This window comes from Halichoeres trimaculatus, unplaced genomic scaffold (genome assembly GCF_033239565.1).
Source record: "Halichoeres trimaculatus isolate MK-OKI-2021-1 unplaced genomic scaffold, fHalTri1.1 fHalTri1_scaffold_18, whole genome shotgun sequence".
NCBI lineage: Eukaryota > Metazoa > Chordata > Actinopteri > Labriformes > Labridae > Halichoeres > Halichoeres trimaculatus.
Genome location: NW_027437196.1, coordinates 19125174 through 19145839, shown reverse-complemented (window position 1 = coordinate 19145839; position 20666 = coordinate 19125174). Strand labels below are relative to the sequence as shown.

General features: G+C 40.5%; 1 protein-coding gene across 6 annotated transcripts in view; it reads right to left on the bottom strand.

Annotated features, from left to right (window-relative positions):
- The window catches only part of ofcc1 (orofacial cleft 1 candidate 1), a 180058-nt gene that overhangs the window by 130752 nt on the left and 28640 nt on the right, over positions 1–20666 (bottom strand). For 5 of the 6 annotated variants that reach the window (XM_074693846.1, XM_074693844.1, XM_074693843.1 and 2 more), the window contains 6 exons: positions 18410–18652; positions 13040–13188; positions 12769–12883; positions 11719–12019; positions 5685–5776; positions 3784–3917 (listed from right to left, as the gene is read on the bottom strand). In XM_074693846.1, the coding sequence (XP_074549947.1) occupies positions 3784–3917; positions 5685–5776; positions 11719–12019; positions 12769–12883; positions 13040–13188; positions 18410–18652 (1034 nt within the window). The remainder of the gene's footprint in view (positions 1–3783; positions 3918–5684; positions 5777–11718; positions 12020–12768; positions 12884–13039; positions 13189–18409; positions 18653–20666) is intronic. The other variant, XM_074693847.1, reaches the window with a different exon arrangement.

Sequence of the window (20666 nt, the reverse complement as noted above, 5' to 3'; positions counted from 1 at the left end):
TCACATTCAGTGCACACATCAGTATGCATGCTAATATTCTTGCAAAGATTTGATTAAACACAGATGATAATTATTATGTCAACAGCTTGTCCTTTAACATAGTGTCGTTACGTTGATGCTAAAACTTTGCTCTTGTCTAATTAAGAGGCAAAAGTAGGTTATGTTCGATCATAAAAATCATATCTGATAACAAAATAGTTCAGAATATAGAAATATAGAAAAAATATTGAACACATTTTGTGACACTTATTCCCAAATGGCCTTGCAGACTTGCTGAATAAAAGCTTTAGGGACAGATGGAGTCAGTTCTGCTGTCATTCAGCCTCCAGAGGATGTGGATGCTCTCCTACTCTACCTCCCACCTAGCTTTGTCTCTTCTCTGTCTCCCTCTCTTCATGTCTCCTGATCGGGACAAGTCATACATACTATAATTGATATGAGATTTAGGGGGTATATTTCGATGTAATTAGAATCTTGATAATTGGACTAATTAGATCTAATTGCTATGTGAGAATGACTTTGATTAAAACAGGTTCCTCACTTCAAAGCCAAGGTAGAAAAAATGATAGGTGACATTGGTGAAAGCTTATCAGCAAGGATCATGACTGCATTGAAATCAATGCAACTGAAAGTCAGTCGCAACCAAAACAAAAGGATTTAAGTCGTGTGAAACAACTCTTTTTTTTTTTTTTTAAGAGTGAGTTTGTGGGATAAATGTGACACATACAAAATGTGATGTGATGTGTAGATAGTTACTCATACTGAGTAAACATGAGTACTATGAGAATTCAGAAGTTGTTGCCACACCATCCAAAATCACTCATTGTGCCCAGCTAGAATACAACAGGCAGGTAGAGCCAGATACTTTGAATTAATTCAGTGCTATTCTGAGAGAAAAAAAAGTTGCTAAGATTGCACTTTCAGACATCGAATAAACAGAGAGATCATCAGGAGTATTTAAAGCATGCTCAAACAGATCAGCATGGACATTTGCATAAAGGAGGAAGGTAGAGAAATCAGTGCTGCTCTATTGTCAGTCTTTCTTGTTTGTGCACTTATGACAACTTTATGGTTTAAAGTGACCATGATTTAACATTTCTTTTATAAAAGGAGAGAAAAAAGGTGTGATTTTTCAGGTTGGAACAACCAATATAATTATATTAATAGAAAAATGAAAAAAAACACTTATGAAAAAAGCTTGTGACATATGTACTAAAAATACAAATTATTTTTGTGCAAAATTTTCCACAAAAGAGACTCTCACATAGGGCCTGAAAGTTAAACTGAAAAGTATTTATTATTTCATGAGTACATAAGTGATAACCTTATAACCTTTTTTTTTTTTTAATTAAGAACTTATTTTTATTTTATTTCATTCTGGGTTCCAGCTTGAATTTGTGCACTGTTGTTCTTTCCTTTGTACTTATTTTTTTATTATTACAGTCATATGCACATTCAGATAAATTACTTACCATGAGTCTAAACAATATCATGTTATTCTTCTGTCGTGATTTTAAAATAGATCTGTAATACACCTGAAGCCGTACACTAAAAACTCACAAACATGAGACTTCTCTGAGTGTCAATATTGTACATTGATTAACTGTGAAAGATTACACCTACTTTATATATATATAAAAAAAGAAACACTTGAGTAATTACTTCACTGAGAGAATAAAGTTGTCCAAATTGTGATATTCTGTAAATTAATGTGTGTGTTAGAGATACTGTGAGATTCTCAGACTTCTCAAACTCAGTCGTACTCTCTGTAAGCGTTTGCTCAATTATGCATGAGCATCTGATTTGCACATTTGTGTCGGGACGCCCTATAAAAATCTCAATGAGCTCAGTCTCTTGTGGCTCAATAGATGGCAGTAATATCCCTCAATCACTGCAGCAGGAATCCTCATCCCACATGAAATACATGTATACACACACAGAGAGATTCAGGCACACACGTACTGTACACAGACAGAGTCAAGAAATGATGCACATATAAAACACAAACACTCCCACGCACACGCATGCACATGCACACAAATACACACACACGCACATACACACGCACACACAGCTTACAAAATGCCAGAAGAGATGAAGATGACATCATTACTGCAACAAAAATAAGAAATCTGTAAACAATCCCCTTGGTCTGCGTCCTCAGGTAATGTAGAGGAGCCCAGAGAAAGTCAAACAGCACAGTGGGGGAGACGGTGAGGCTATGACTCTGTGATTTAGGTGTCTTTAACTTTATTCAAGAAGCCTAACATTGGCACTGCATCTCTCTAATGCTCTGATTAGGCAGGGGCAAAAAAAAGCTGCCTTTAGCTCAGAGATACTGTAATGTGTGTGCTTGTAAAGATGAAATCAATAGCAGCAGCACCTTCACAGGGCATCTGGGAACCGCCAGGGCTTCGGCTCAATACAATCCGTACCTATAACTGACAGAAACATCTCATCTCACCGAACCCAGCGACTGCTCAGAGGTAAAAAAGCGGCTCTATGAATAATCGTGAAAACCATTTAATTGTGTCCCTTTGTATGCAGCCTGCCCGGGTTTCTGTGTTCGTTTTGTATTCACTCTCCCTCCAGATAGTCCCTGTGTCGTCATTTGTTGGCAGGATACGCTGGTAATCATTTGAATTCCCCCAGTATGTTCAGAAGATGTCAGGGAGTAGTCTCTGATCTTGTTTAATATGTGACCAGCAGCTATAAATTACCAACTCCCAGAAATGAGGAAACATGGGTACTTTTAAATCTCCAGGGAGAGCTCTCTTTCTGTCTCTTACACTCATACACTCCTCTCTCCCTCTCCCAGTCTCCCTCACCCCTCTAGTGTAGCAGTGTGTGCTGATCCCCTCCCCTTAATTTACTTGACGTTCAAATAAAAACAAATACCTGTGACTTTTTTGTTGAAATAAGCAATTTTGCTTTTAGCCTATTTTGATGCTCTATGGGCATACAGTGCTGCACCTCGTTGCTTTTAACACATTTGGCCGAGGTGTTTTGAGATTCAGTGCTTCCTGCTTTGTTTATATTTCATTCAGCCCAGTTTTCTCATTAAAATCAAATGCTGTAAGCCACAGTGAAGAGGAAAACATTTTTTCCACTCCCCTTTTGTTGCATTTTGCCGTACAGAGGGGTGGGAAACAAATACACCACATGGTGACATAATGGATTGAGCAATGTTTGATTTGGCTACAAAAAGTAATATTGTTAAAACCAAATTAGTCTGAAAGAAAACTGATTGTATTCTCTTGAAACTGCAACTCATGGAGGTAAAATTCTCATTTTTTTTCTCTTAGCTTTTGGTGAATACTCAGATGAAGAAAAGTTGAAACTAAGTTAGGGCAGAAAATGAAAGTGTGAATTATGAAATTAAGATCTTTTTAAAAGCCAAGTTTCTCTACTTTCTCATAAAGTTCTCACACACTTTGACTTTCTGTTTTTTCAGGACAAATTAAGCCATGAGGCTCTACAAATTACTTTGCCTATGACTTGTTTATGTTGACAAATTACAAGTGAGCTGTAAGATTAAAGTTATAGCAGCTGCAAACTCATTTAGTGAGGATTTCCCCTGAAACACATGAGTACTGTATCTTTATCTGTGCGCGAGGTGTTCAAGGCACATTTTGTTGTCAGTGTATGTCTGCTTGATGTCGTGCACATCACTGTCTGTGAGGCACAGAGACCAGTTGTCACCCACGTCTTTCTTTCTTTTCTTTTTTTTTTCACGTTTGAATGTTAAGAGACTGAGGCAGGATAATGAGTGGTGAGACTTACTGTAGGGAGAATGTATACTCCTCCATCTCCTCCGCGGAGAGGTTCTGCATCTTCTGTTTGCCTGCCTGCCGTGGCGGTGCGCTGCTGCCGCTCATGCTGGGGCCGCAGCTATTTGTCTTCTTGATTGGCTTCTTCTGTGAGGAGCAGGAATCGGGGGGAACACATGCGGATGTCATTTGTAATCAAAGCAGGAAACAGGCCTCTGAATTTATCTTGGGGGATGCACACGGTGACAGTGACAGTGTGCGTGGCACTTTGGAGCCTCTCCTATATCTCAACCGCGCCTCAATTGACATGAGACAAGAACGACGGCAAAATCGCATACGGCACGCCATCATTCAAGGCGAGTTCATTTGGGGAACATGCAGTACAGTGAGTGCGGTGTTAAATATGTGATATTTGAGCAGCTGGCACTGTTTTTTTCCACACAAGTCGTTTACTGTCATCGTCATAAACACAGTCAAATGGAGTTAGGAAGTGGGGTTTTAAATATTTCACCGAGGTACTTGGGAGCAGATATTATTTGTTAAGCCGCCAACATGTTAACGGCTTGCTTTCCCTGGCCCTGTCAGCCCTGCCTGTGTTGCCCTTGGGTGGGCTTAGTGCCTTCCTGCTTGAAGTTGTGAAATACTCGCTGATGTATGTTAATGAGATCCACAGTTGGAATAAGCAACCCCTCTCTTTCTTCTCCCCCCTGTCTCACTCTACCTCTCTCCATTTCTTTTTCCATCTTTTCCTCTCCTCCATTTCTCCCTCGCTCTGTTTCTCCCTCTGAGATAAACTAGGCCCAGGAAGTAGTAAATGGGCAGGGCCCCATAAAAGCTCCATCCGTTTTCATAGGGCAATCTTTGCCAAAGCAAGCTTGGATTCCAGAGTGATGATCACAATAAAAAGGTGGAAAGGAGCGGGTGAGAAAGCAGAGAGAAAAAAAAGTAGGAGATATATAAACCGCAATGTTCTCCGGTGTCTCCCAACAATAAATTTAATGCAATACCTTAAGAGTGGATTCCGTATATAGCTGGATTCCTGCCCTGTGGGCAAAGTGGTCGCCTGGAGAAAATTCATTTTAATTAGGGCTGCTCTGCAGGTTGAAGGGTTGAAATCTGATCCCTAGCGCTCCCAGGCTGGGGCAGGTTGGAGATCACTCCACTTAATCATTAGACAACTGGGTTCCACACCACGACATTTGACAGAGTTAGCAAGGTTTTAAAGAAAGGGCCAAGAGGAGAGGAAAAAAGCCTGGTCTACTGAGGCTGCAGAGAAATAAAATCTCATATCAACAATCTCATTTATTTAACAGGTCGTCACTGATTAATGGAGGGCTTGTACATCAGCTGAAGGAGGCAAGTAAGAAGAAAGACTTGGAGAGCAGCAGGAAGGGAGGATGTGAGTGCTATACATGTGTGACAGACGGAGTTTTGTTCATAGGCTTCTAACTACCTCAACAATAACATCACAACAACAAAAGGCCACAGCCGAGGCACAATGGAAGGGGCGGACCGCGAGGCAGCAATGCCAGATCAGCACACAGGGTAATTTTACAATTACCACTTCAAAGTATGGCAGGTAACATGCAGGCTTTGATTAATTTAGCTTAAGTCTTCTGTAGCACAGGAAGAGGCGTGTTGAGAGCGGCTTGGAGAAGAAAAAAAAAGGGAGGCCTGGCTGGCTTTGCTGATTTCACAGAATTTGAGCTGCTTTGGCTTGTCAAGCAGATCAAAACTGGCTTTGAAGGCTGAAAAATACCTGTTAGTGTGAAATGTATTTTGACAAATCTCAGATAATAAGCTGGGGAGGTGTGTGTAGGGGTGCAGAGAGGGGCGGGAAAGGAAGGGAAGGGGAGAGCAGAGAGGGTGCTCATTTCAAGGGTGGGAATACTTTCCCTTAAATCACAGTGTTACCTTGTAGTGTATCCCACCCTCTACTTTCTCCCGGCATGGATCACTCTTCTCGCCTGTGTTTCCAGAAATGGCTCCTGAGGACGAATTCTTGCCTGGGTACCAAACAGAGAAGTTATGTGCAGTGAGTGTGAAAAGGAAAGAAGGGTTAATGTTTGTTTTCTTTTGCAAACCACATCTGGCAATCATAATGAGGCTCACGGGTGGCTCAGAAATATTTATATTAGAAAAATCCAAATGATTAGTAGTGTACAGTTGTTTAAAATAATGTTAAATATCCATAATCAGCAAAAGTGAAATAAAAAAAAGCTTGTGATGTCACTTGGACCCACACATAACTAATTAATACCTATTAAAAAAGTTTGACTTATCATGAGGAATCCTTTGAAGTTTAGCCAAACTCTGTTTTTTTTGGTTTCAAATACTTAAAAGGGAAAAAAAATGTTAAATCAGTTTTGTTTACAATGGAAAAATATCTTTCAAAATATATATTTTGATTCCTGAGAAAACTGCATTTGTTGTTCTCGTCTGTCTTCCCTTCACCAAGATAAGAAAATATGTTTTGGTCTTGTATCTGGAGACCTGCAGGAGCAACAAAGTCTGATTTCTTTGGTTGAACTAAAGCAGCTCCCACTGCACAGTCATCTCTGTCTCCAACCATCTTTGAGCTGAACCTCTCCAGCTCCTATGCTGTAATGTATGCAATTAGAAATGATGAAAAATCAAAAAAGAAATTAAGTTAGGTTGTAATACATTTCCCTATTCTTCTTTTCTTTGGAAAATTACTTTTGAAGTATTTTTTCATCCTAACCTCTCTTTTTCCTTTCCCATCTATCTGCCTCTCGCTCCCTTTTTCCCTTTTTTTTTTTTTTTTTTTTTTTTTGCTGTAATTTAAATGGTAAGCCGCCAGATGTGTGTCTCATGCTTGAAGAGTCGGAGATCTGCATTATTTAGCATATTAACATTCACAGAATTTAAAAAAGGGTTCCTGCATTGCCTGGAGGTTGTAATTAAGTAAACCTTAGCTTGATACATGTAAAAATCTCACTATGTGAAACTTTTTCCCCCTGTGGAACCAGTCACATCTATATAATACATATGGAAACCTCTGCGATGATATAATTTCTTTCTTGCTGTGGGATTAAATATACCAGTAATAATGACTTAAATATAGGCGGCACATAAGAATCCTACTGGCAGCTAAGATTGACTTAAATAGCAGGAGTCTGCTCGCTGCTATTTTTAACGGTCTGAAATCAGATTTCATCCTAACACAGATGTAGTTTTTAATTACCACCGCTTTGCTGTTATAAACATTTGGACTGCCTACAGTTATAAGAGTATTTGTGTTCTGTTCCAGAAATATAATAATTCAGAAATTTTCACAACACAGCATTACTTCATGCACAATTTGGTGTGTTTTATGGTATCTAATAACTGCATCAGTCAACTGCCCTGTGTACATGGTGTAAACATCACAGTGTACTTAGTGACAAGATTTTTTTAACCCTATCTGAAATTACATGAAAGAAAAGATTAACATGAAAAATTGATGGTATACCAATAAGAAAGTGAGATCAATCGTACTTGTTTGTGTAAGATATGGAGGGATGAAAAAATGACTATTCACATTTTTCACTCTGTTTTCAGACTAAATTCATTAAAAAAGAAAGTAGAGAACATTCTATATTTCAGACTTACAGAACAATCACAGGCAAGTATTTCCTTTCCAAGTTTAAATGCAATGTTTAAAGTTCATTGCTTTTTTATTCTATAAGCAAATAATTACTGCTAAGTGTGTCTGTTGCTGTGCACACAGTCTGAAACAGTGCAAAGCAGCCCATGGCCAGATGCTCCTACACACACACACACACACACACACACACACACACACACACTCCCAAACTATTATCAACAACACCAACCCTGAATTTACAGACTTGTACCACCATGGATTCAGATGTTTTTTTCAGACTGCACTGCCACACACACACACGCACACACACACACACTCATTACAGCAGGCCCCGCTTACTAATGCACAGACGCTGTGGAACCAGAATGAGTGCGGAGGCAGCGTCGACAGCTTCGACATCATCGACAGCTGAGGGCTACGTCTGTGAACTCGGAGCGCTGGAGTTGCCACAACTCCAGCCTCTTCGGGCACTCAAGGCCAACAACAAACTCCTTGTTATCCCCCCTGTGCTCTGAGCTGTGTTAAGTCCACCACACACACACACACTCACTCACACACCGACTCTGCATTGACACACCCACACACAGAAAGACATGCAAACAAACATATTCATATGTAGACACTTGCATACATGCACAAACATTTTCCAGGGTAGAAAAATAAAAAATGAGTGTACCTCACAAGTGCAGTGTCTCACATACACACAAAAACAGAGCAAGGGAAGAGGAGAGCCTGAGGGCCGTAACTCTGTCGAGAGCCCATCAGTGTGTTAGCGGTGAGATGCAACCAAACTGAGATGGCTGTTCTTGCTCACCTAGGCCCCTAATTGCCTGATGACTGGTCCAAAGTTACAGAGGGATTGAAGGTCAGTGACTCACGGATTACCCCCGAGTCCATGTCAGGATTTGTGCTAAGGTTGCTATGAGACTGCAAGGATTTGGTGTCGCTTCACTAGAGTTCTATTTTGCTAATATAGTGCTTTTTAATCACAGACACTGTTTATGTACAGTTTAAAGACTTTTGTGCTTCAGCTAAAGAATCCAAATCTGTCAGATTTTCTCTTTTGGATTCACAACATTGTCACCTTTGGGTGTGTTCATCCCATATGGTCTGTATTTGTCCCCCATGTGCAGTCCTTTAAGGCTTGTTTACGGCGCCCACGGTGAGGGTTTACATGTGTATCCCCGCAAACAGGCTTCAAAGGTTGAATCCATCCGTTTGGAATCCGGACACTGTTGCATTAATCGTCGGGACGCACAGTGCGACTGATTGAGAGGGGATGATGTAACATTGTGGTTTGCAACACTGATGACTGGGACCGGCCTGGAGGGGAGCACATCCTGAAAGTGCAGGGCAGCGCTCCAAAGAAGACATTAGATGAGGAATCCTCGAAATCACCATGTGTGCTCAGGGGGATGGATGTTGCGATGCATTTGCAAAAAAATATGTTTTATTTTATAAATTCAAAAAGGAAGAGAAAAGGAGCAGTGTTACAGTTATGGCAGAATCATCTGCGTGCTAAAAGTGATCCACTGAAGGCGATCATGAAACAAGACACTAATCTAATTAGTCATTTGGGTTCAAACAAACCCAATGTAACTGGATCATTCAGCTAATGTGAAAGGTCACTTAACCCAGAATGCCGCCAGCTAATCTCAACGTTAAAAAGCCAAATTACGCTTGGACGAGTCAAGCGAGGTAAATCTGAATTATGATCATCCAATAGCAAGTCAATCTTAACACAAATAACACCAAAGTCCACACAATAGCTCCTGATCTAATTGACTGAAACCTGTCAGAGTTATTGTCTTGGATTGGGATGTCAGGTTTTTGTTCTGTAACAGACGTCTCGCTATGCAACCTGATTTTTCTTCAGGGATTAATTAACTTAAGGCCTCAGGAATTCAAACTTCCCGTCTCACTGTTAAGCTCTGCTGTGTGTGTGTGAGTGAGTGTGTGTGTATGTGTTATCGCAATGACAAGAGGTCTCCATATACTCGTCCTGATTCTGAGACAAATGGGTAATGAGGAAAATCCTGGCGCCACATGCGCAGAGAAAGCGCTCTCTGCACGGCACACATCAGAAACAGAGAGGCATGAAATGGAAAGGAAATGTCTGAAACCCCCAGACTTGACAGAGGACTCAGGAACAGGGCATAATTTGTTCTTCTTCTCCTCGCTGAATTGGATTTCCATTTTTGGCTGGGTTAAAGTTGTCCGTTCAATCGCTCCCTTCAACCTTGACGTAATCTCCCCATCTGAATGCCATAATTCGCTCCAGAGGTAATGCAAAATGAACAGATCTGTATGCAAATGAGGCACAAACGTCAGGTCGGCTTAGGGTTCGGCATGGATGAGGTGTTGTGCGGGACACCTTTTGATCCGATATTTACAGATCGGGTTCACTCGCAGAGCAACCTCCTCACCTGGTTGCGAGAAAGTGTGTGTGCTGGTGTCCGTGTCTGTGTGCAAGCCCAGACCTGGTACCTTTTTCCTTGTGTGGCAGAACATAAATCTCCCACAGTGACTACCTCCCTCCCTCTTTCTTTCTCTCTCTGCCTCTCTGGAAAGCAGTCAGTTCGTTGGGGACACTTCCCTTGTGGGCGTTAGGATCTCTGTGGGGGGTCACAGGTCAGTCGGCGGAGGAAGCGACAAGCTGTGAAATGTAAAAGACCAATTTCTTCCACATGTTTCAGTGCTGGGAGAACACTGCCAAGCTGTCAGCCGGCATCACGTTTAAAATGGGCCAGGGTGCTACCCAGCAGACCTGTCACAACTCATTTGTAATTAAAAAGCCTGTGTGATGTTTAAAGCAGAGCACCCCAGAAACTTTTGAGGACTGTTAAATAAAGATGAGCTGTGCGTGCAAAAAAAAAAAAAAAAAAAGAAGGGAAAAAGGCGGATGTATTAATAACAAAGGAGCTAGCCGGTCCCCTTTGTAGTGGATCAATACCAAATGAGCCTGAACTTGATTCCTGGCAACACCTCAGACTTCAAGGTTTTAATGACAGTGGTGTAAGGAAGTGGACCCAAATTACTGTTAACAGAAGTCATTAGCTACCTCTAAATGTGCTTACAATCATGCAAAGACCATGCATGGACCACCAGATAAGCAGGGCAACCACACTAGGATAATTCATCAGTGTGTGTGATGAGAAACAAGTTATCAGCACAGCAGTATTCTCATCAAGACTTGTGGGATATGATTATCGATCACTTCATCACTACACTTAAAAAAATGTGTTGAGTAAATTAATTTTCCTATCATTTTGGCCCACCATGTTAGGACTTTATGACCACAATGGGACTCATGACGCTAGTGAGAGTGAGGGTAATATTAACAGAAGCTTAAGTTAAGAAAAGGGAAAATGTGTGCTGGAAAGTAGTTCAGGAAGTTGAAGGTAGCGCTAACCACTTTCAAAATAACAGAGAATAGGAAAAGAAACTTCCACGCAAGCTGAGACTAAGGTAAAAGTGGAGGATTCATAAGACTCCAGAGAAAGTTTCACTTGTCAAGGCCTATTAATGTTCAACATTATGTACAGGTACGGATATGGACGAAGCCTTCTGTCCGTGCTCTACGTTTACACAGACCAAACGGAGCAGTACCACTGGAAACCGTGGGGGCGGTGTTGCTGTTACTACCGGATACAAGGCTTTAGTGAGACACGAAGAAGAAATAACAGAGGAACTTTTGAAATGTATTGAACTGCCTCCGTTTTTGTCTTTTTTGTACATTATTATTACCTTATCCAGTTGCCATGTTTGTTTTTGAGTTTCATTGTCATAAATTTTTGACTCTGGGCTGATCCCGCCCTGGTGGATGTATAGGTTAACTGCAGTGCCAATGTAAAGAATGTATGGAGGTATGTGAGCAGTGACGGTAACATCATTTGAAACTCATGGATACATTTTCACAGTAAAGGGAGTATAAACGGGCCTAAATTGAAAGCTTTGGAGCATTTATATATACCGAAAGAGGGTTTGTTTATGTATTCAAGTCATAGTAACACAATCCAAAAACATAATTTGTTATAAGTGTATCAGCTCTGTCTATCACAATCATTCATCCTCGCTTAAACATTTGATTGAGCAAACACTAATGCTACAGTGTGTATGTTGGATTTTTACATACTATCTCCCTGAAACAACATCCGTTGTTTGCGCTATCATCTGTCTGTTAAGCATGACCCACCCAACCCAACCCTCAAGCAAATTCACCTCAGAGGAGAGCTGCTGCAAGTGAGGCCTGCCACTCTTCCCATCCCAGTGCTGGTGACATTAGTGTGACATTTTCTCCCCACTGTTGCATAGTTGGGGGTTTTAACATTGGACCCCTACCTGGCAAAGATGAGGAAGAGCAAGCAAAGTCAGCTGACAGGTGGAGAGGAGACCCCCGGTGAGAGTGTACCACAGCAGGCTCTCCTGCTCGGCTGCTGGGGCCCGCATGCGCCTGTGGTTGGGGGTTTAAGTGGGACTGGGGATGGATGAACTGGGGACGGAGCTGGGTTTGTGACAGAGGGTGGGGCTGGGATGGCAGATGACATTGGGATTGATCATGCTGCACCTCTGAGCTGGGGTTAGAGCTTGGAACGGATAAGGTGATGCAGCGCTCCTGAGCCCCAGTAGGTAGTCTCCTTAACTGGAAAACAACAAACAAAATCAAGGTGTTGAACAAGTAAAAACATGTATTCAGTGAATATTAATAAAACCTCTTAAAGCTAATTTTACCAGCAGTAATTATTCACATAATTCCATTACATCACCACTGTTTGTAGGAAAACCACATGTCTGTGTAATTGCACTACAGGTGTAAGTGATTAAACTGCAGACATAACCAACTTTTAGCATTTTTCAAACTGTGCTATTATTGCAAATATAATTCTATTAAGATTAAATATTGTACAACCAAATGCGGTATACTTCCATAATACGTGCGCGAAAATAGCTGTTTACATCCCTCAGAAATCAAAGCAGCTGTAGTGATGATAACACTGTAATACAAACAGTATGTCAGGGTGGAAGGGACAAATAAAGACACAAACCCAGGACAGAGAGCTTTGTTCTGGCTTTTTAATTCAATTAAGATGTTTACTAATCTAATCAATGCATCAGCTCAAATGCATCCGGAAACACCGGGTTTAGATGTGGTACTTGTTTACTCTCTGGGGCCAATTTCCAATTGCTCTGTTAAAGCTTTTTATCATAGAAAACCCAAAATCTAACCCTCATCTAAGCAGATCCAGCATCCTGCCTCCAGAATTATTAAAGGGAATCTGAATGGGCTAAAAGATGCACAAATAAGAAATAACAAATCATTGAGAAATTAATGGAAAAAGAGCTTCAAATGTAACAAATGCATGTTCCCTGATAGCACACACAACTACTCACCTGAAAGTACAGGTTGCACAGCCAGTGGTCTAGATCAGAGGATACAAGGGCTTCGATTTCTTTAAAGCGATCCAGTTGTGCGTTTGGCTCCCCCCTTAGTAGAGGGGTTTTAAACCTGGTTCAGTGAAACAAAACAGTTAATGGTCATTACAAAAACATGTTCATGATTTTGGGACTCTTGTTAAAGGGAAGTGTTTTCAAGTGTCATGTAAACTCCACATATCCCCCAAACTTCTAGGGTTCGTGTGCTCGCTTTTTTGTTTGGACACACCTGCCTTGGAGATGGCAAAGGCTCGGTCCACAAACAGGAAACGCCCCCCATGCCACCACAGAGCTGATGTGGCTGCTGTGTCCTGGTAGTGCAATCAGCTGAAACACCAGAACTGTGGACGGGACAACGTCACAGGCTGCAGGTAAAATCTGCAGACACACAGAAGGCACAAGACACTTACAGTTCAACACACGCCTGCAGGCACACACTAACGTTTGCACACATATGTAGACACAGTTGCAGATTATACAGGAGGCGCTGTGCATGTGTATGAAGCCAATGACAAACAGACACACTGAGGGTAACAAACAGGACAGGAGCCCCCAGGGAGCAACTTAATCTACATCCTAGACTAAAATCCTCCTTTAACTCATTTCTGTGTTCTTAAAGAGCCATCTAAACTGCCATTCATACCCGTCCAACCCTGCAAATAGCCTAAAATGAGATGTAGAATTGATAAAGATTGTCTGCATCAAACACAGGACGGAGGAGAAGGTAAGACTGCTGTTGTTGTATCTGACAGTCACTGAATTTCCAATCCACCAAGGTTATCATCAATCAAACTAATGTCATTAAGGGCATCTTCCATAAGCCAAAAGTGTTTGTGGATAGCAGTCGATGGCAAACATACATTCTTATTTACCCCGAGAACGGTGGGTTTGCTTAAAAAATGAACTGACAGTGAGGTGTGCGCCACTTCATCCATCACCAGATGGAAATATTTTATTCCTTTATTAGTTGTAATGGAAAACGCAGGGGATTTGTTTTAACACATAAATCATGTGTATCCCTCCTCACCTCCCCTGATAATCTGCATTTGGCATGCACCTGTGAAATGACTTGGAGTAGTGTCTGACTCAGGACACAAATTTATGGCATAATATCACAGATTATGGATATTGGGGATATTTCACATTATTCATTTACTGTAAGAAATATGACCTGCAGAAATGGAGATCTGTGTGCATGTGTATGAAGCGCCTGCATGGAGGGATGCTCTTGTTTGTATGTTACAGTAAATGAATGTGGGAAGTGTTACTGTGAGGTTTGTGAGACCTTTAGAGGTTTCTGTGCTGCCTGTGTTTGGTTTTAAAAGTCAGCTTCAACCATTTGTCATATACACTCACCGGCCACTTTATTAGGTACACCTTGCTAGTGCCAGGTTGGACCCCCTTTTGCTTTCAGAACTGCCTTAATCCTTCGTGGCATAGATTCAACGAGGTTCTGGAAACATTCCTCAGAGAGTTTGGTCCATATTGACATGATAGCATCACACAGTTGATGCAGATTTGTCGGTTGAACATCCATGATGAGAATCTCCCATTCCACCACATCCCAAAGGTGCTCTATTGGATTGAGATCTGGGGACTGTGGAGGACATTTGAGTACAGTGAACTCAGATGATTCCAGCTTTATGACATGGCGCGTTACCCTGCTGGAAGTAGCCATCAGAAGATGGGTACACTGTGCTCATAAAGGGATGGACATGGTCAGCAGCAATACTCAGGTAGACTGTGGACTTTAAACCATGCTCAGTTGGTACTAAGGGGCCCAAAGTGTGCCAAGAAAATCCCCCACGCCATTACACCAGCACCAGCAGCCTGAACCACTGATACAAGGAACGATGGATCCATGCTTTCATGTTGTTGACGCCAAATTCTGACCCTACCATCCGAATGTTGCAGCAATCTTAGATGTAGAATTTTGGTGAGCCTGTGTGAATTTTAGCCTCAGTTTCCTGTTCTTAGCTGACAGGAGGGTCACCCGGTGTGGTCATCTGCTGCTGTAGCCCATCTGCCTCTAGGTTGGATGTGTTGTGTGTTCAGAGATGCTCTTCTGCAGACCTCGGTTGTAACAAGTGGCCTTTCTATCAGCTCCAACCAGTCTGGCCATTCTCCTTTGACCTCTGGCATCAACAAGGCATTTTTGCCCACAGAACTGCTGCTCTCTGGATATTTTCTCCTTTTGGGACCATTCTCTGTAAACCCTAGAGATGGTGAGAGTGAAAGTCCCAGTAGATCAGCTGTTTCTGAAATACTCAGACCATCACGTCAGGCACCAACAACCATGCCACGTTCACAGTCACTTAAATCACCTTTCTTCCTCAATCTGATGCTCAGTTTGAACTGCAGCAGAACGTCTTGACCATGTCTACGTGCCTAAATGCATTTAGTTGCTGCCATGTGATTGGCTGATTAGAAATTTGTGTTAATGAGCAGTTGGACAGGTGAATCTAATAAAGTGGCTGGTGAGTGTATATTCCACTTTACTACTTTTGTCATTTAAAAAATGTCTGCAAAGACTTGCAAAAAATGTGACTGTTATTATATGCCCCAAATTTTGTTGAAATGATCAACAGTCTCACCTAAACAACTAATGTGAAATCCTCTTGTGTTCTTATTCATCCTCTCATCTGGTGTAAAAGATGCACAAAGACTGTGAACCTTCACTCTCTTCTGCAGCTTCCATTTGCCTCCATATCCCAGACATCTCTTGCTGAACTGCACCGTTTCTGACTAAATCCAAACCCAGACACACAAAGCAAAGGGTGAATGAAAAAAAGAGAGCCAGAGAGAGAGAGAGAGAGAGAAAGAGAGAGAAAGAGAGAGAGAGAGAGAGAGGGAGGAAAGGAAAATAAGCTCCTGGCTTCCTCTTACCATCACTAATTCCTCATTTCCTCTTAGAAGGCACTGCAAGCACTCCTGAAATCGCACGCTATAGTGTGGGCAAGAGGAGGGAGAGAGAAAACATCCAAGCCAATCCTAATAGTCTCAGACAAATCTGATCAGCGTTTCCACCACTGTCAATGAGGACAACAACAACAGGTTTGTCTATGAAGCACAGCCGAGGAGAGGAGGGAAGGAAGAGTGACATGAGGCATTTACCATGCCATACTTAAACCTTTATTTTACCTCTGAATCAGATCCCAGGTCCGCATTCACTTTGTGCCAGCTTTTACCCCGTCTTTTATCTCTGATGGGAGCTGAAGACAATATTATCAGGATGCTCGAGCTCAGTGAATACGCCCACCAGCCCATTGACAGTGTCCACATGTGCTAAATGCTCCAGCTAAGGCCTTTAAAATTGCTATCAGAACAGTGAAGAAGCCCTTTCTGAGCCTGCACAAAACTCTATGGGATCAGGAGGGACACTGGATTTAGTGGCTTCTGTTTTAAGATTTCTCTTGTGAATCTTTCACAGCGTGTGCACATCATCAGTGAATAAAAACAAACAGAGATGTCTAATCCACTGGTCAATATCGACCATCCAAAACAAGTATGTGGGTTTTTTTAAGATTAGCATAGTCTCTGTAGAAAATGTTTTAATCTCATACCAAGAGGTTTAGGAGAGAGGCTGTGAAATGTCTGTAGATTTTATCTCATATAATCTACAGTGTTGTTTATCCAAAACCAAATGTGTGATACATCTCTCATTTTTTAGGGAAAGGGGGGTTTGGATTTTTTTTTACATTTTTAAAAATGTTATATTTCAGGCAAAACTACTGTGGTTTCTTTTTTTCCTCCAATACAGGTTGACTGTATTGAAGATAGTTGCAGGAAAGATGCTTTATGTTTTGCTACATTTGCATACTGGAATTTTTGCTCCAATTAAACAGTAATTCCTCATAAAAATAAACAATTGATCCTAGGTTTTAAAAACTCAAATGGAAGACGTGTCATGGTTGAAAACTGTTGTTGTGTTCATTTAAAGTTTATCCTGAGTGATGCCCTAAGGTGTCATGTAGCATATTGTCATCTACTTTTTAGCAATAACATTCAGTTATAAATCTCTACGTCATCAGTGACAGTTAAAATCAGGAGACACTGGCAGTAGAACTCAGAGGTTATATGGCAAAAACTAAAAATAGAGATTGATTAAGTCTGTCAAGCTCACTCAGTATCCTGTGCTGTTTGTTTTTATATGAGGGGAGAATTTTTGTCTCAGATTACATTATGTTAAACTTTGCGATGAATTTTACATCAAAGACTTTATCCATGTCATTGGAAGTGAATATGTTTTTATTCATAGTTCCTCAGTGTCAAAACTGCTTGATGCTTTATTTTTATTCCGACTGAGAGAAATAAATCAGGTTCCCCGAGCACAATACGAATAAAGGGGTTGTTATCAAATGAAATTGCAGTCACAAATCACAGCCTGATTCTGAATAAAAACATATTAGTGTCAGAAGAGAGGAGCAGCATGCCACCAGTACCTGTAAATGTGGATGTTTATGTGATTTTTGTTTTAACTGTTTTTTTTTTCTCCCAGTTAAACCACTAAGAATGTAAATTCAAACACTGAGTGACAACAGACTGAATGTTTTGAGTTCACAGGCTGACTGTTAGGTTTTCCTGACATTTTATGGCCTTAAAGTACATAAGTTTAGGTTGAGTATCAGTGTATCATTCATTCATTCCATATCCATTTTAGAATCCAAAATCGGAAAACAGCCTATTTTTCGCTGTTTTCCAATTTTGTTTTGAAATTTTAAATAGAATATGAGAGAATGGAATTATCATGGTATTTTTGTTCTATTTCATTTATGGTTTGTATCATTCTCGATGTTTTGTGACCTGTGAGTTGTTGACTTTTTTTCTCAGGAAGGTCAGTCAATCTCTACCCGATGATTCCATTGATGGATGAATCCAGCAGCACAATAGCTAACACTTTGCAGATATTATTAGTTAACATTTTTGTCAAGGATGGCAGACATGTGCGTGCTTTTTAAAGAGGGGAAGCGTGTCACACTTAGGAGGCATCAGTTACATGACGTTGCTGTCTGGGGTTGTGTTGGATGCAGAAACGTCTGACACTCATTGCAGAGCATCTCTGGACACCCATGTCCTGCAACGTCTCTGTAATGTCTGTGTGGTTCTTACCAGCCTCGAACAACTGCTCAATAACATCAGCGTATTGTTCTAGTGCGACCATGGTGGTCTATTTATATGTCGCTCACTGTGAACAGGTTTCAAGATCCGTGCGGTTAAAGACTGGCCTCCCTGAGAAAAAAAAGTCAACAACTTCTGGGTCACAACACATTGAAAATGATACAAACCAAAAACTAATAGAAAAAAAAATCCCATGAAAATTCAATTTTCTTATATTCTATTTTTAATTTCAAAACAAAATGAAAACAGCGAAACACGGGCCTTTATTCTTTTTCCGATTTTTGATTTGACAACGAGAAATGAAATAACAAGTCGTTATCCGTTTTCTGATTTTGGATTCTAAAACAGATATAGAATGAACGAAAAATACACTGATAGTAAAGACTGGAAAAAAATAGACAAAAAAAGCCTCAGTTATCATAGCATATTAAGTATTGTTGTGACAGATATGAAAAAGTTCAGTATCATCCAAAACCCTCACCATGAACAGACTCTGGTTGATGTGCAGGTCAGTGTCATAGTAGTGGCCTCGATGCTCAATGGGTGCAGTGGACGTCACCAAGTGTTGTTGCTCTTTCTTGCGGCACCAAGTCAAAGCTGGGCCCCCCAGACGGCTGTGAAGGGCCACACTGACTGTGTAGAGGCCCCTGGGTAGCTTGTCTCTGGTGGCTCTCAGACAACGCACAGACACCTCAACAGGCTGGGGGTCGGTGCTCTGTTTCTGCTGAGACGTTATGGAACACAGAATCTCTGATTTTTATTGCTGGCAGTTGCACTTGTTGGATTTCAATTTGTCTCAAATAACATGTCAAATTGTGAATAAAATGTCAGAAAAAAAAACAAAAACAAAAGTAATGCTGCACCTCTGTGTTTTTTTCTGATTTCCTTTAACTGAGGAAGAGAACTGTAAAAAAAAATGTATCATTCCCACACTTAACTAAAACCTCCAATTTGATTAGTTCTTTTTTGTGTGACATTAAATCCTAATGGAAGAGGTGATGTTCTATTTCAAACATGTCTTATCTCAATGTCTCAGTTGTCTTAGTCTGGCAAAAAGTGTTGAGTGTAACCGAGTTGATCAAAGTGTGAGTATTTCTGTTTATGGTGAAACTGTAAATGAAACTGTAAACTGTATTTTTTCCAACAGTAGTGAAGAAAAAAAAAACATTTCTGTCAGTTAAGGGATGTTACAATTTATCAGTAAAAGATCAACTTTCCTGTCACGAACCTGTGAAGGTAATAAGTCCAACTGTCCCTTAGACAAACAATTTTATTGACAGTGTGAAGCTGCTGTATTGACCCCAGTTGTAAAACCTGTCATCAGTTATGTTGTCTTATCTTCAGCCCCCCTACTCAATTACCTCTGGTAAACACTTTGTAACTACTGTTTGAAACAGTGCTATGTAAATACAAGTTGATTACTTTTCGCATTCCAAACGCTTTACAACACCACTTTATTCACCCAGAGCTACGACTGTAGTTTGAAATATCTCTGCATCATACTGCCTTTACAAATAAAGGACACCAAAAACAATTTCCACTGCATTTTGTCTCAAGTGTTGTTAGATGTAACAATCAGCATAGCAAATTCAAAGGGCGTTTCTTGCTCTATATATAACCATGACACATGTTGCATGTAATTTAATAAAAAGTGAGAAATGCACATCTCAAGATAAGACAGGATGACTAAAGTGTAAGAAGGCAGATTTTCTGTCAATCTGTCTGTATTGGATACAACTTGGCACCTTTGTTTGCTCTGACAACCACCAAAAATAATTGTAAGGAATATAAATATATATTGGTTGATTAATTCCCTATTTTTAGGAAGAGAAAACTTAAGGTGAGTAAGAAGGAAGGATTAGTTATCCGTCTGTAGTCAAGCCCGCATAAGGAAAACTTGCCCAGTACAGCTGCAGGCTTCCATCTACTGATCTCCATTCAACCATTTAGGGGTTAAGTGCAACGCTGAAGGGCATATCAGCGTTCCTTGTTGTCAAAGTTGCGAGTAATATTTATTTCCCCTGGCTAACTTGCCCATTCAGATTGAAATTTCAAAATGCCAACCTTCTGGTATTATGCTCATCCCACATCAGCCCACTTGTTGTTTATTTGCTTGTTTGTTTTGGTGACATGTGCCTCTTTTGGGGGGCTTAGGATGAGTAATAGGGTAAGCTGGCTCAGTTTAAGTTTTTCAATGAAACATAATCAAGAAACAATAAAAATACATTTTCAGTCTTTTGTCCCCCATGGCATGTTTTGAGCAGTACAGAATTAAGTCAATCTGGCTTTATTGGAGTCACTTGGTCTTCAAAGCAATTATTTTTTAAATCTTGATGAAGATTTAGAATGATATTATTTTGACTTATTGGACTCTGAGATTGTTGGGCACTTTGTATATTTGTTTGTTTGTTAAGCATTTGACAAGATTTCTCAATAAGTACACACCTGATAAAAATATTAAGACCAGTTGAAAACTTCAAAAATATATTTTGCATTTTGAGTTTTAAAAAGGTTCTAAGTAGAGTTACAAAATGCAAAAAAAATGGGAGTGATACAAAAAATGAATAGAGAAATTTTATTGAAAACAATTAAACTGAAATAGGCTGTTCATCAGCAAAAAAAAGTTTAAGACCACAGCTCAAAATAAACCTGAAAACCCTGTGAAATAGAAATAAAAGTTTCAAAAAAGGACTCAGTAATTGAATAGCTCCATCAATCTTATTGATCACAAAATTTGT